The 16,566-nt window shown below is 41.3% G+C and overlaps 1 protein-coding gene across 3 annotated transcripts in view; it reads left to right on the top strand.

Moving 5' to 3' along the window:
• The first annotated feature begins 8,075 nt into the window (after positions 1-8,075).
• LOC119895610 overlaps positions 8,076-16,566 on the top strand; it is a 33,898-nt gene continuing 25,407 nt past the window's right edge. For 2 of the 3 annotated variants that reach the window (XM_038708860.1, XM_038708852.1), the window contains exons 1-14: positions 8,076-8,584; positions 9,118-9,545; positions 9,711-9,816; positions 10,097-10,314; positions 11,108-11,232; positions 11,744-11,911; positions 12,019-12,155; positions 12,433-12,544; positions 13,955-14,135; positions 14,267-14,356; positions 14,486-14,563; positions 14,761-14,821; positions 15,135-15,173; positions 15,252-15,439. In XM_038708860.1, coding sequence (XP_038564788.1) covers positions 11,756-11,911; positions 12,019-12,155; positions 12,433-12,544; positions 13,955-14,135; positions 14,267-14,356; positions 14,486-14,563; positions 14,761-14,821; positions 15,135-15,173; positions 15,252-15,439 — 1,042 coding nt within the window. In that variant the 5' untranslated portion in view covers positions 8,076-8,584; positions 9,118-9,545; positions 9,711-9,816; ... (1 more) ...; positions 11,108-11,232; positions 11,744-11,755. Of the gene's footprint in view, positions 8,585-9,117; positions 9,546-9,710; positions 9,817-10,096; positions 10,315-11,107; positions 11,233-11,743; positions 11,912-12,018; positions 12,156-12,432; positions 12,545-13,954; positions 14,136-14,266; positions 14,357-14,485; positions 14,564-14,760; positions 14,822-15,134; positions 15,174-15,251; positions 15,536-16,566 lie in introns of those variants that run through there. The other variant, XM_038708841.1, reaches the window with a different exon arrangement.

The following is a 16,566-nucleotide window of genomic DNA, read 5'->3' on the forward strand; positions in this document are numbered from 1 at the left end:
AACAGGAATACTAGAAACAGGCTTACATCTTGATTCGTGGTGAGAGTCCAAACCAAAGGGAAAAATCCAACAATGCAGTCCAACACGGGTTAAATCCAAACACAGGGAGATCCATAAATCCGAGGAAATAGAGTACAAGGCAGAACACTCAACAATAGACAACGACACCACGAGGACTAAACAGAACTGAGGGCAATATATACACACAAGCAGGCAGGGCAATTAACACAGGTGAGACACATAAGCAATCAAGCAGACAGGAAACAAACCCAGACAAAAAACACATAAAACTGATCACTACAAAATAAAACAGGAAGTAAAGCTAGCGACAATACACAAGGACGTGTGAAACCAAATACAACAGAGAACAAGGAGGCAGATAATCAGGTGCTGGAACTAATAATCACTAAAAACACAAATTATTAATTGAACTGGAAACCTGACCTCATATTCCCTTCATGTGTATGTGTGTTCATTTCTGGGCCTATGAAGAAGACTGGTGTTCTCAAGTTACATTCATTCATTACAAACAAATATAAAAACAGACAACATGAGATTAATAAGCGCACTTTATTGAATCAATCCCTGGCAGCTTTCATTGCCTCTATGACAAACCCATATCTGTGAAGATTGCATCTTCAGGCATCTATGGCACTGAGCTGTTCTCATTTTAGCCTAGTTTCAGCACCGTTTATGATTCTTGTGTAAAAACAATGGTAAGAGGACATTTCCAGAGCTTTCTGGTAAAAGGTGGAAACAAAACAAAACAGGTTTAATGAGCAGTTTTATCTCTGTCAGTTCATGTTGATGGACGTTCATAGTCACCCTGCTCAGCTCAGCTTTTCATGCCAGTTCTAAGGAATCTTTGGGCAGTGACTGAAAACGACTAAGAGGGGGAAAAAAACGCTGTTTACACAGCAGCTCACACCCGTAGCCAGGTGCTGAGTTTACCACCACATTCTGAGGAATCTTATCCACATGAGCACATATCTAAAATGGGCTGTAATGACAAGTTGATTAGCCATTTTTCTCTCCAGTACATCCTGATTTATGGCTGTCATATTTGATCTTGGACTGATAAATTAGGTTTACTGGACAGTGTTGGCAGCTTATTTTTTTGAATCTTTGGTTTCATTTTACATATTTTAAGGGATTTAACAGCTTAACAATGAAAAATACTGCAGATGTTTTCCGGTGTATAAAAAATTCAGCTTCAACACGGTGGAGCACAAAAGCAAACGTTACATTACTACATTCATTTATTTCAGTCACACTTGGTGAAGACTCAACCTCCTGGCCCACTACATGACATTTCCTTTGTCTGCGTTTTGACAAATCACTACAGAGCTTCCAGAGGAGCCTCTCCCATATTTTAAGTTCCTTTTATATATTTATTTCCATCTTTGTTTCTTGGACTGTGGCTTTCCCCTGTGGGAGCCTCAGATGGGATTTGATTTTCTCCAAAGATCAAAAAGGTGAAAAGACAAATATCATAACACAACTTCATGGTGACAGAACATTTTCAGAGGCACAGCTGTGGAGTGACTCCTCAGTCTCCACTCTGGTAAAACGTGGAAATGGGCAAAATTGATTGTTCTGGTGTTTTATCATCTGAGTTAAACTTCACCATGGACTTTGACTGGTTTAAACAATATGACACACAGCAGCCCTGCTGAGGTAATATGAGCAAACAGGTAGATTATAACACTGTGTTTGTTGTGGTGGCAGCCCGGCTGACGGTGAGTGTCCTGTTTTTTTTCTCCTTTTTATCTCTTATTCAGCTTTTTCCTTGGTTTTCTGTTCCCTGCCTGCCTCCCTGTGTTTTCTCCCCTGTGTGTGCTCTCTCTCCCTCTGCTCCTGAGCCCAGCCAACGACCCGCACCTGCACCTCAGTAGTCAACCTCATCCCTGCCTGTATTTCAACCCCGGTTCTCCACACCACTCTTGCTTGATGGTCGTTGCTCCATACCCGGTGCCACCTCTGTGTTCAGGCTTTCATGTTTCCTCACATTTTCCCTGTGCTTTGTCCCTGTCATCCCTAACCCTGTCTCTCTGTCTGTTTCCCTCCCAGGTTCACTCACCCTCGTCCTCCGTTCAGTCGGCTGGGCTCATCCCTCCTCTCCTCCTCGGACTTCCCCCACAGCGTCCTCCCCCTGTTTTACTGTTCTGAGGAATTTTGGAAGGGCTCCTGTTGTAACAGGCAGTGATTTGAAGTGCCAGAGAAGAAAAAACACTATCACAGTGCAAATGTTGTCCAAACATCCACTCACTTAACTTCACAGTCATTGCACCTAAATAACCTCCTGTATATTGTGTGAGCTTAAGATAAGAAAACTTTATAAGCTTTGATAAGATTTGCGTTGGCAAATGGCTTTGCAGTTGTTTGGAAATTTCCTGACTCCAAAGGGCTCCACTGATGTGAGCAGCTGATTTAAATGAAGATCAGTTGATAAAGTGCAGTTTTGGTATTTGGTCTGGCAGCAAACTGAACTGGTGTTTCTACAGTTCAGACCTCTTGGTCTTGTTATGACACTTATTATACCATGTCCCCTTAGTGTGAATTCAAACCTAACACAAATTTAATCTGTGTATGTTGGATCACTGCACTACTCGCTGCGATAATGCAAATAAATGAGGCGTGATTACTACAGCGGGATGAACCAAAAATTAACATTTTGCTGTGATTTTGTTGCAATAAACGGATAAAAATTTTGGTAAAATACAACATGATGCTGACTTGTTACACAAATGAATTGATGCTTTGTCAGGTCTGTCAGCAAGACAGTGTTAGTGTAATAATGTAATGTTTTAATCCCCAAAATTAAAGTAAATCGTTAATTTAATAAAAGCAGTTAACTCTGGGTCCTCTCGACACTAAACGGTGTAGTTGTAGCTGCAGAATCCGGTTCGACTGCGGGTGTTTATTGTTGGGAGACGGGACAGAAAGAACCCAAACGCAACGCTCAGAGGGAAGGAGGTTTTATTGAGGGTTCACGGAGGGGGTTAGGGAAGAGGTGAGGGAGGAGAGGTGGACGCCGGGGGACGCGGGCACAGAGGACAGAGGAGCAGGCGAGGCGCAGGTGGTGAGGCGAGGAGCGGGGAGGAGCCGGGAGGGCGCCGTGGAGGAAGCCCGAGAGGAGAGGACCGGAGGGTGAGCCCAGCCGACTGAACGGAGGACGAGGGTGAGTGAACCGGGTATGGAGCAACGACGATCAAGCGAGGATGGGTTAATTTCCATACTGAATTATTTTATTCTGCTTTTGATAGGAACTAACTTATTTTAATCCCTATATTTTACACCAGGGCTACAGACAGTATGAGGGCACTTTTATGATAAAATGAGATCGGGTCCAGGTGGATCATTGTGGACGTGGAAATGACGACACCACGTGACTGTCTGCTCATAGCCATTTAAATTAAATTTATCATCTGCTGTATTCAAAGAAAAAGCAGTTTAATAAAATATAAGACTGTGTTTTCAGTTTGTCTGTCTGTCCTTCTGTCTTTAGCACAGATGTCCACTTGGACTCGAAGATGAACTGATTAGAGTTTGGGGGGTCAAAGTTCACTCTGACCTCAAAATGACCTCGAAAAACTTCAGTTGCTTCCCCAAGTTGACTTTTTGCTCCCAGTCTTGTGTTATTGCTAGCAGGTCAGATGAGGTGGTCTTGGCAGCTGATGTTAGCTTCTCCCCAGCCCTGACTTTAAAGGGGCTATATGTAAGTTTGTCAAAGAAATGAATCAAATTTTCATTGCCTTATTGTCAATGGGCTCAAAACTCACTTATAAATGAAGCACACGCCTGTTTTCTCCGTTGCTCGCATCAGCCACTATTCTGCTTTTAACGTGGGGACCCCGGGTCGGAATCAGCCCTGTGCGCGACCACACGGCAGCTAACGACATGCAGTCCACTAACACCATAAAACAACCGTCTCACAGCAAAACACAGACTCCATGTAAGGACATAAAACAACATGACTTAATAAATCTTTATTTTACTGCAAACACCTTGCCTACAGTCTGTATTTGGGTCCACACCTCAGTTCTCCGCTTCTGCACTCAGCTGCCCATGACAGATGTACCTTGACCTTGGAGTTGACCTCTAATGTCTGTGGAAGTTGTTCTGGGCTCTTTGGTTACCATTCGTGTTATCTGTCTCTTTGATTGGTCATTAATTTTCCTCTTGGGGCCATGTCCAGGGAGGTTGGCTACAGCCCTGTGGACCTTTAAACTTCTGAATAATATGTGCAACTGCAGTCACAGGAACATCAAGCTGCTTGGAGATGGTCTTACAGCTTTTACCTTTAACATGCTTGTCTATAATTTTCTTTGTGACCATTGTGGGTTTTTCTTTCTTTCACAAAAGGGTACAAACACGTCTGTATATCAGGTTTTACAGTCGTTTCCAAGGTTCCTGAGTTTAGAGATAAGTCGGTGCCAGTTGAGGGCAGGTCTTGGTGAATTTTGTCTCTAATTGTTAGAATTTTATCATTAAAGAAGCTCATGAAGTCGTAACTACTGAGAGCTATGGGAATACTTGGCTCAATAGAGCTGTGACTCTCTGTCAGCCTGGCTACAGTGCTGAAAAGAAACCTGGGGTTGTTCCTATTTTCCTCTATTAATGACGAGTAGTACGCTGCTCTGGCATTACGGAGGGCCTTCCTATAAGTTTTAAGACTATCTTGCCAAATTAAATGAGAATTTTCCAGATTTCAAGTTTCCGCGATATTTGCTTTAATTTGCGAGTTTCAGTATTATACCATGGAGCTAACCGTCTTTGTTTTATTATCTTGTTTTTTAGAGGGGCTACAGAGTCGAGTGTCATTCGCAGCGAGCCTGCAGCACTATCAACAAGATGATCGATTTGGGAGGGACTGAAATTAGCACAGAGTCCTCTGTTAAATTGAGACATGATTATGAATAAAGATTGAATCACATCCTTAAAATTAGCTACAGCACTATCAGATAGACGTCGTATAGAAGTTTTTGCCTAATGGCGTGTAGTTCAGCAATAGCAAGTGGAAAGTTACCAAATAGTGGTCAGATAAAAAGAAATTTTGTGGGAAATTCACAATATTAATATTTACATTTAGCTGACGCTTTTATCCAAAGCGACTTACAATTCACATCTGGAGCAACTAGGGGTTAAGTGTCTTGCTCAGGGACGCATTGGTGGACGTGTCACAGTGGGGAATCTCATGGAGTGGAGAGGTCTGATGTTTAAGAGTCCACATTTAATTTTCCTATTCGTTTGCACTATTGCTCTTGTGGTTTTAATTTTTATGCACAGCTCCTCTTCTGTTTACCTTTGATTTAAATAATTTCGATGGTGGGGGGGCAGACACCGTCACTATAGGATTTTCACTAAGTAACTCCTGAAATGGAGGAGCAGAGAAGTGTGTTAGACTGCGACTCTGCGTAGGGTTTTGGGTGGGTAACTGCTGAAAAAGAAGGGCAGAGAAGTGTGTTAAACTGCGACTCTGCCTCCTGGTCTCAACTCTGGGTTGTCATGGATTTGGTCCACTAATAAACTTGACCAGATTTCTAGAAATGAGAGCTGCTCCTTCCCAAGTGGGATGGATGCCGTCTCTCCGGATCAGACCAGGTCTTCCCCAGAAAGTCTGCCAATGATCTACAAAGCCCACATTGTTTGCTGGACACCACCTCGACAACCAGCGGCGGAATGACGACATGCGGCTATACATGTCATCACTGGTCAGATTTGGCAGGGGTCCAGAGAAAACTACGGTGTCCGACATTGTTTTTGCATATGTACACACCGACTCAACATTAATCTTAGTGACCTCCGATTGGCGTAACCGGGAGTCATTACCGCCGACGTGAATAACAATCTTACTGTATTTACGTTTATCCTTAGCCAGCAGTTTCAAATAAGACTCAGTGTCGCCCGCTCTGGCCCCAGGGATGCACTTAACTATGGCCGCTGGCTTCGCTAACTTCACTTTTCTCAAAATGGAGCTGCCAATGATCAGAGTTGGTTTCTCAGCGGGTGTGTCGCTGAGTGGGGAAAATCTGTTGAACGTGAACAGGTTGATGGTGCCCCGTGGACTTTGAATGCTTACGACTATTCCTCCTTCGGACAGTCACCCAGCCCCCCCTTCCTGGCTGCACAGGAGATGCCGGAGGACGGCTACCAGAGGCTAACTCAGGCCGTTCCACACCGACTACCAGGGACTGGCTAGCTACAGGAGCTAAAGACTGATCTACCAAGGTCCTAAATCACTGAGCCTCGCCTCCATGTCTACAAATAAACTACACTTATTACACATACCATTACCGCTAAAGGAGGCAGAGGAGTAACTGAACATCTGACACACCGAGCAGGAGAAAGTAGGAGAGAGAGAGGGAGAAGGAGAAGCCATCGCTAGCTGCTAAGCTAAAGTCGCTAACGGCTAAGCTAAAGTACTGTAGCGTCAGCTACCAAAACTTTAGAACAACTATGAGATTGAACAGCAGTCACTAAAAGATGGAAAGAACTGTGAGTGCTTAGGCAAAATTACTGTAAAGAATAAGTGTTTAGCGGACAGTTGGCCGCTGTAATCTAACAAACGTAACTGGTATTTAGCGAGAGCAGCACAACACGGTACCAACACACAAGCACCGGAAACGGAAATGAGTCGACACGCTTACCGCAGTACGTCAGCAACGTGTATGTGTACGTGTTGCAGGTGTATAAGCTACATCCATCCATCCATCCATCCATCCATCATCAACCAGTTATCCTGCTTACAGGGTCGGGGGGGGCTGGAGCCAAGCTTACCATGGGCAAAAGGCGGGGTACACCCTGGACAGGTCGCCAGTCCATCACAGGTGTATAAGCTACAAACACTTTTAATGATTTAAGTAAACTAATTAAAGGCATCATTTGGTATATTTAGAGCAGAAATGGAGAGATTTTGTAGCCTATCTTGTGTTTTCCTGCTGTATCGAGATGCTAAATGTCTATTGGATGCCACTTCATAATAATTGTCTTTTGGTCATTGATTTTAAATAAAAACTGAGCAGTAATACGAGGAGAAATACACAGTAAATTGTGTTTGGCTTGTATTTTTTAAATGGCAAAAAAGTACAGCATTGACGATATCCTGATTATGGATGGCAATCCAGGTGACATGGAGCAGTGAGGGGAAGATGATGATGATGATGATAAAAGGCTCAAAACATGTTGTGTTCTGCATGTTTATTGTTGTTTGAAAACAACATGATGTGGGCAAAACATTGCAATAAAGTCCGAATGTATCGAAAATGATGCAAGACAAAACTCATACATGCAAAGAGCTGTTCAAAATGTTGCTATGCTATGACAGGATTATTCTGATTAGGTAAACCTCTAATCAGAGGGGTATTTCCTGTACAGGAGAGTTTAATTTTGAAATCTGCTGAGCTCATGTTACTTTATCTTCACAAACATTGGTTACATTTAATCGGTTTAGCCTAAATACAGGTTTGACTTGCACTGTTGTTCATTAACGTAGTTACATTGCTCGTGACTGCATGTGGATGTAGCTACAAGCCAAGGAACTGACTCAAGGTTATTTGTGTTGCCTCAGAGAGCATAACAGGCCCACAACAGCAGACATCCCTAACCTGGCCCAAATTCAAAAAAGATAAGCACACCTGTTGTAAACAGCTGGAGGGCAGAATATAGATGAACTCACAAAATAGACCCAATCTTGGAAAGTGGTGTAGTGAAGTTTTAACGTGTGGCTCAAAGAACAGACAAAATGAAAACAAATGAGAACAAAAATAGATTCCTATTCTTCAATGTCTTAAAGAAGTTCTAAGCTTTTCACTCAAAGGACATTTTTATTACATTAATTCATTTAGCTGACGCTTTTGTCCAAAGCAACTTACAATTGCTCTATATGTCAGAGGTCGCACGCCTCTGGAGCAACGAGGGGTTAAGTGTCTTGCTCAGGGACACAATGGTGGATAGGTCACAGTGGGAACTGAACCCAGATCTCCCACGCCAAAGGCAAGCATCTTATCTATGCGCCATCACCACCCTTCAGGCTACACAAAACACATCACAGCCCCTATAATACCAGACTCTGCGACTTAAACAGCTTGTAACAGTACTTTGAACGATCTGCGCTTGCTGGGATTGGTCGATCTCTCTTACGCAAGAGGCCCTTTTGTGGTTGGATGGTTTCTGGTGTTCATTCAGTCAGAGCGTGTGTGATACATGCATGGCAGTCTTCCTGCCTCTTCACAGAACACACCATATATGGCTTCTTTTTGACATTCAACAACAGCTCACAGCTCACCCATATACCCACAATGCACTCTCTATTTAGTCCAAGCTTTACACTGAGCTCAGCAATATATCATCATAAACTGATCAAACCAAGCAGCTGAGCACAGCGGATATATATGGGCCAGTAGGGGCCTGCTGCGCCTACTGGTAGGCTCAGAAGGCTGTTATCATCCATCCACATGGTTAATCACCGACAAATACAAGAGAAGACTCCAGATCCAATACCAGAGGAATCCAGCTCGCCGGTAATCGGAGGTCTACTGAATGACGCAGCAACGTTGCAATATTTCGCGCTTGATATTTTCAGGTAAGAACATTTAAATGATAAAACCGAGCATTTTAACGGAAATTAATTAGTCAATAAGGGAAAACAATACATAAAATGTGTTTTAATGTTGCGTGACATGAGTGTTGACATGAGATAAGCGTATTGCGATTATTTTGTAAACGTTATATAGGCTAACGTTAGGCCCTATTACGTTACGTTATTAGCCTATCATTACGTTACTTACTTGCTTTATTTGAGCATTAACGTTGCTAATAAGCATGTTTTTACGTATGAAGCTAATGGGGAAATTTAGTTTCTAGTTAAACGCAAAGTTAGCCTGTAAAAATTACTTTTTCCACACTGTAAGGCTTATTGCATAATATTGTATGCTCGTTAACGCTTCAGTGAAGCCATAGGCCTAACCTTACTTTTATTGACATATCTATGGCACCAAATACATATCCCTTGTCTGCATCCCATGTTCACTGATGTGTTTCTGTCTTTTAGGCTGTGATAAGAAGTACAGGTTGCACTTTGCTTTATGTAATAATTGCCAAATATTTTGATTTCAGATATGGGAAAAACAGTTAAGACCACACGTTCCAGGAGCGTTAAGATTAAGGTGGTGAGGAGGTGTATCGTTGGCCCTGCAAAGGTTTCTTACCTTAGTCAAGGTCTTCCCCAGCCCAACTCCAAACAGACCGACCCGACTATTACATCTCAACAGGCTGAACCCGATGATGTGGCACCGAGCTGTAGTTCTTGTTCTGAGAGTGCATACAGTAAGGCAAAGAAGAGAGAGCTACATGCCTGGGATGCAGTCAAGGATGACATGCTTAAGGTGTCATTTGAATGTTCAGCACCAATCGCTACCCAGTGTGTTGTCTGTCTAGAACATGCTGATTACAGGTGCATTGAGTGCAGCAGCACTGCAGTGTTTTGTGAGGGTTGTCTGAAGAGGACTCACAGAAATTCACTGCATCTTTCTGATAAGTGGAATGTAAGAACAATACCATGCAGTCATACACACAGGCAACAAACTCACAGTAATTTCAACAGATTTATTAGATACTTCAAATTGTTCTAGCATTATGTATTATCAACTGTTAGTGTCACGAGTTTGTAGTTTTAAAAAGATTGTTAGAGCTATCAATCTTTCTTACAGAATGTCTACTATGAGCCATCCTCCCTGGGGTTATTCCTATATTTACCTGAAGGCCATAGCACCCATGCTGTGTACACAAAGGACATGAAGGTCATTGTCAGCACAGGTTTGTCATTTTACATGATCTTTTACATGACAGAATCTTAATGTATTTAATTTTCTTGACAGGTTAAGGAATTCGGTCCTATACATGTGTAGTAATGATTTCCTATAAGGAATTAATCAAATGTCTGATACAATTTTGTAAAAAAAAAAGTTGTTTGCTGATTTATGGTGTTGTAGGTGACACACTCAAGTGATTTAGTCTATGCTGATATGTTAGTCTCTATAGTAGTACTTGTTTATGTTTTTTCTAATATATATATTTCCCTCTTTTTATTTGGCAGGACGGCTCTGCACCGTCACAGTCAATATGTGTGCATGTGAACCAGAAACCTGTACTTTGCTCAGGTATGGTCTCTGGCCGGCAATAGCCGACAAGCCCCACACAGCCTTCTCCATACCTCTGCTAGAGCTTTTTGTTTGTCTGTCACTGGAGTGTCAGGTTTCTGTTGAGGGTTTTTGCAACACCCTGCGCTGGAAAAACAACCTCACACTTGCAGAGGTCAGTTTAAAGTCTTGCCTGTGAAGTGAAAATTTCAGTTATGGCGCTTTTCCACTACACAGTACCAGCTCGCCTCGGCTCGACTCGACTCAGCTCGGCTTTGTTTGGTTTTCCACTGTGTCAAAGTTGTACCTGTACCTGCTTTCGGGTACTTTTTTTCGTACCACCTCCGGCGAGGTTCTAAGCGAGCTGAGGTGATACTAAAATGTGACGTGAAAACATGGCAGACTGCTGATTGGTCAGAGAGAATCGTCACCATTCACTGCGTCATTATTGCACGCGCCAGACGGGAGTTTCCTGAATAAAAAACAGCAAAAATAAAAACATCCAAAAACAGCACACACTCGATTTCCTCCATTGTCCTGTGTGTTTGGGTAGCGGGTGCCTCGCGTAGAAGATTAAGTCATGGCATTTTCCTGCAGCGTCGCTATGACGACCAGGTACTATTGTGGAGGTACTATCTGCAATGGAAAACGGAGCGAAAAGCGAGCCGAGGTGAGTCGAGTCGAGCCGAGCCGAGGCGAGCTGGTACTGTGTAGTGGAAAAGCGCCATTACTGTACTTTCATGGAAGACCGATTCCATATGGTTGTGAAAATTACACATTCTTCCTTGATTGTACTGCATTATTAATTATCACAACTTAAAGTATGTAACCATATAGTACTGTACATTTGCATGCAAAAGTATTCTTAAAAGTTTTCTATCAAAATAACAACTTCTGAGTGAACCACCATCACCAGATGTAAGTATAGGAAACAGTAATGTTTTCACTGACTGCTGCTTATACCCTAGGTTAACACACTCTACAGAGCCCTGGTGGGAGAATCCATATCCCATTTTAGGCATCACCACAAAGAAGTTTGGTAGATATTTGCCCACAATTAGATGATGGGACCATATGCCCAGCATGCCCAAAGGTTGGTTCTAGCTCCAGCGTGGTTCTTGTTCGATTAACCTGATTGCATTTTCCATGACCTAATGGCATTGAATTGATATCTGAAAACTTACTTAATTTTTGGGTACTTTCCTGTTATCCGGATCCCACGTGTTTCTTTAATGCCGCGTTCCAGGCAACCTGTAACCCGTGTTTTTCCAACTCGTAACTGGTAGTACATCGATCTAGTACGAGTTCACGGGTTTGACTGCCGTTCCAGTACACTTTCACGGGTATAAGGTTGGAAAAACACGGGTTACAGGTTGCCTGGAACGCGGCATTAGTCCCGTATAGTCCGTATAGTCATCCCTGATTGGTCTTAACCCTAGTGACGGGTAGGTTTAGGGGCGGGGTTAGGGGTAGGCCATCGTGGGGTCCGGATAACAGGAAAGTACCAATTTTTGTATAAAGTATAAAAATATAATAAAATTGTATTCGTATAAATGTATAAACCTGATGCAGATACAGGATTACTGTAAGTGTTTGTTTTCCAGGCGGATGGGGATATGATTGTTACATTGGATGCCAACTTTGGCCTTGTGAGGAAGCACAGCTCAGGTACAAGTGCGGTTGAGCCATTACACGGAACCCGCATGTTTGTTAATGAAAAGGATGTAGAGGAATACCTGCTATCACATCTTGACAGCTCAAAGCCTCACGAGGTTAGTCTTAGTTGTAGAATTTCATGGACTGTGTCCATGAAATATTAATGAAATATTTAATTAATCATTATTCCTCCCATAAATCTATGTTTTCCTTAAATCTTTAGGACTGCAGTAACTTCAAGGCTGGCAACGTGCTGAGGTCACAAAAACAAGCAAATAAACTTGATGTTACAGGAGTGTTTGGAGCCTCTTGTCGTCATGAAATGCCCCTAATGTTTGTCAACATGAGCCAAGGAGAACGGTAAGTAAATGCCACAGTAGTGACATCTCTGACTATTGACCCTGTGTTCCAGAATGATAATTCCCCTGTTTGATTCTACCTATTCATATAATAAGCCATATTTTAATTCAAATTTTTCCAGTCACCAAATATGAACCTTATGGAATGTATATTCCAAAACATTACAAAATTTGAACTTTACCACCATTCTATAATCTTCACTATGCTGGAGAATGTATAATTAATTTTTACTTTTCCTCAGTATAAAGTGTCCTTATTCAAATTTGTGTTGAAATAGATTAGCCTATCCCCTGTATGTCATCGATGAGCTACTTCGAAGATGTGAGGACAAGAACATACACCTGCGAGTAGTCTATGACATTGCCTGTGTTGTTGCCTCACATTTGCATGTAAGTACTTTTTTGTGTAAAACTGAATTGTTGTTTTGAGAAAAGACCTTGACACATTTACTTAAAATTATGCCATACTGTGTTCAATCAGAAATCAGGAGAGGGCATACCACACAACATCTCCTTGGCCATACTGGCATTTCATGTTTATGGACACAAATTGCCCTGCCAGGTAATTAATTGGCTTTATAGAGACATCAGGACCTGTGTCACACATCATTCACTCCCTGTTTGCCCTCAATTTTCCTGTCTATCAACTGCACAGCTGAAATTAAGTAGATGTGCCTAAAAGTAATCTTTATTCTGGCATTTTTCCCAACTGGTGTTTGTCTAAACTTGTTTCAGAGATGCACTGTTGGACAATACAGTGGAAACCGCTTATCTCACATCTGTCTGGGCCAAATCACTATAAGCGGATGATTGTTATAACCAAATTTGTTTTTATGTTTTATGCAGATTACTATCTAATTTGTATAATTATTACATGCATATAAAGTAATAACATGAACAGCTTCACTATTTTTTCTGACTTAAAGGAAAAGTGGATACATACATACCTCTCTCATCTCAGTGCGTGCGCTCAATTGCTCTGGTGCGCGGCGATACTTTGAGTGTCCAGTTCATTCATTAGGATCCAAACAGAGATGAAGTTAAAAGCGACAAAAAACACCACGCCACGTTTTATTTTGTCTCACCATACTTGGTCGTGTAACTACTCGTGTAACTATATTTAAATAGGGAAAACGTGGAGGTGTTTGGTCGTTTCTAACTTCATCTCTGTTTGGATCCTAATGAATGAACTGGACTCAAAGTATCGCCGCGCGCCAGAGCGATTGAGCGTACGCACTGAGACGAGAGAGGTATGTATCAACTCGTCTTAGTTAAGGAAATTACATTGTTTAATATGAAAAAACGGTGGAGTGTTCCTTTAAAGATAAAATAAAATAAGCTACACCTACGCCCTCTCCTGATCCAAGCCCTGTCTGAATGGTCAAGGTGAAAGCATTACACTACACTCACGTAACATGCAGTAGGCCTAGCTGCTGCTGTGAGAGAGCCAGGACAATCATTATGTACCATAAAAGTCCCAAAAAAACAGCAGAGCAGGAACAGGAGGGCAAAATAACTCCATAGACCACAGCAGTGTGAGTAGAGGAAAACATCACATGGCGCGCAACTGTGCACAGCAAGCGTATGTACACACACACAATATGAAACACACTAAGCGGACTACTTGATTACTATAAACAAATTATTTACACAGCATTTCTACAGCAATGATTCTTTCCCAAGCTTTTGAATCCATATAAGTGGTTGATCACTGTAACCGTGATCACTATAAGCAGTTTACACTGAAGTACGATCATGCTCAGTGTCAGCGTCTATTCTACCACTTTGCTTTAATCACAGATCAAGTACAGCACTAGGCGGCTCGATGGGTTTGGGCTCACAGACGGGGAAGGAATGGAAAGGCTGTGGTCTTTTCTCCGAAGATTTGCCAGAGTCACAAAGGAGATGAGTCCATCTCACCGCCTCGATCTGTTGACTGATGCCCTTTTGCATTATGGACGGAGGAAATCAACTGACCTAGGTTTGTCCACTGCAGCATAACCTGTCAAAATTCTGTGCTGGTGGTTCACTGTTTATACATTTTATATTTTCTGGAGTGAAGCTGATCACTCACAAATTGGTCAGCATAAGTAAATTAAACTGTGTTTGCAGAGATGCAGCTCCTGCAAAGACTAGACAGAGCAGAGAAAATATCAATTCTCGCTCAAGAAGACATCTCATCTGTCATCAGAGACGCACCAGGTAAACAATGCACATAAGAAGCAGGAAACAATAGTTGTAAACCGGAGAATTTTAGATTCTGTTTACAAGCGCATTTTGCATGGAGTATGTAGTATTGATGTCTTGTTTTCTGTTATTTTTGTTGTCTAGTGTTGGTTTCTGAGGGAGACATGGAGAAATGGAAGAAAAGAGAGATGGAGCTAGCCCATCAGAAACAGAGACCAATAAGTAAGCAACTGAAGTGATTGGGTGAATGTCTTGAACACTGTATGAAGGTCATGCAAATTATTAGCAAAGCGTATTGCAAATATGTTATACTTACCTTTCCGTGTACAGTAATGAAATACAATCCTGCAAGCTATGTGAAGTTACATGAAATGAAACAATGTATTAGAGCAGTAGTAATGTCTTTATCTGTTCTCCAGACACTGTCTGTAAATGGAAAAGGGACTACATCATCCAGCTGATTCAGTTCTACAAGTTCAAGTAAGAGTTTAATGTGTTTATGTAAAACTATATGGTAATTACAGCTGTCTTTCAGTGCCCTGCTGATGTGCTTCAGCATGGAAGTAGGTGTGATTACAGTAACAGCATAGCTTTGAAGGAAACCGTTACAATGGTTATAAATTAAGAGTTGCTATAATACTGCAGTAATTGAATATGTTGTGATTAGTAATCAATTATCACCAAGGCCTCCCTAATAACGTATGCACTCTTTGGTCTGGGGTGAACCACAGAAATGCTTTCTGCTTGGTACCTAATGAATTTTTGTGCTGTGTTTTTTTATTTTTATGTATAGATCTGGGACTTGTGAGTCGTACATGGAGTGTGAAACAGAGTAAGCAATAATCTGTCACTGTTCTCTGAGCAAGTGTGTAAATAACTATTAATAATATTTATTTTCTGACCATTGTAGAATTGAGGACTCTCTGCTGAACATAGAGAAAAAACACCGGATTGGGAGAAGATGGCAAGAATCTGACTCAGACTTCCAATCTACCCTTAAAGATGTTGACTGTGAGCTCAGAGGACAACTAATCTTCAAAGCTAGAACCGAATCAAGGGAGAGAACAATCCTCCTCCATCTGAAAAGAAAATATCCAGGTAAAGTGCTGTGGAGACGTAGATGGGCTACATTAAGATATTAAGTTCAACTTTGAAAAGGACCACAATACACACTAATAAATGAATTTATCTGCATGCGTGTTTCCTATCTTTGCTACAGATGTGAATGATTCACATTACGATATGTTAATTTTAAGGTTAACACTTTTAACAATACTCCTTCGATTATGAGAAACACGGAAGTGCATTGTGTTGTGGGCGGGGTTTACGGGTTATCCTGTTTCGGCTAAAATAGCTTAAATAAATCAACATATTTACATTTTCTTAGCGTAGATCATCTAGATACAGTGTAATCAATAGTTTGGCTGTACTAAATGTTTGATTTATTCAGTAGATATATCTTTTTACAACCCTAATTTGCAAACCAGAAAAACTACAACTGCAGTGCTTATTCGTATCAAGCTGCATTGTGTATCTATAGGGAATTGTAGTTTTTAAAATATTAGTGTTTTTCTTAGAATTGGAGGTTGTAAATAGTTAGTTGAGAGTACAATGAGGAGTCTAGGGGGATTGTAAACACATCTATGTATTCCGATTTTAAATTAAATTAATTTTTATATTTTTAAATAGGTTAAAATTATTTTTAACCATACTTGACATTGTTCCAAATTGTTGACTATATTCACATGATAACTAAGGACAAGATCTCTCTATAACAGTTGGTCCCATGTCGATAGCCCCTTTTATTGCTTAATTATAAGCCTTCAAACATGCACCAAGGTGACGTTTCAAAGGTCAGTATTTCAAAACAGGGGCCATGTAGAATCTTAATACATACATAATATTACTCTCTAGGTCAAGACCTTTCTAACGATGTATTGGTTTAGCTCTACAACAAAGTTTTAATTTTCTCATTTCACGTACACAAGCCATCCCTGGTGTAGTTTTAGAGAGCACTTTGAAGGCTCAATAGGAGTAGCCTATATGAAGCTTTTTGTTTGTTTGTTTGTTTGTGACTCTGTAAACAGATTTACAACCCTACAACATGAGGAATATCTGGTATACACACACACTGCATTTATGTTTGGGACACACATGGCTTAAATACATAGGCTATCTATTTATGTTAATGCTGTTATGATGGTTAAATACCATTAATGACTAAG

The sequence above is a fragment of the Micropterus salmoides genome, unplaced genomic scaffold (assembly GCF_014851395.1).
Source record: "Micropterus salmoides isolate LMB-PRFRI ecotype aquatic unplaced genomic scaffold, ASM1485139v1 Ms_hic_scaffold_10, whole genome shotgun sequence".
Taxonomy (NCBI): domain Eukaryota; kingdom Metazoa; phylum Chordata; class Actinopteri; order Centrarchiformes; family Centrarchidae; genus Micropterus; species Micropterus salmoides.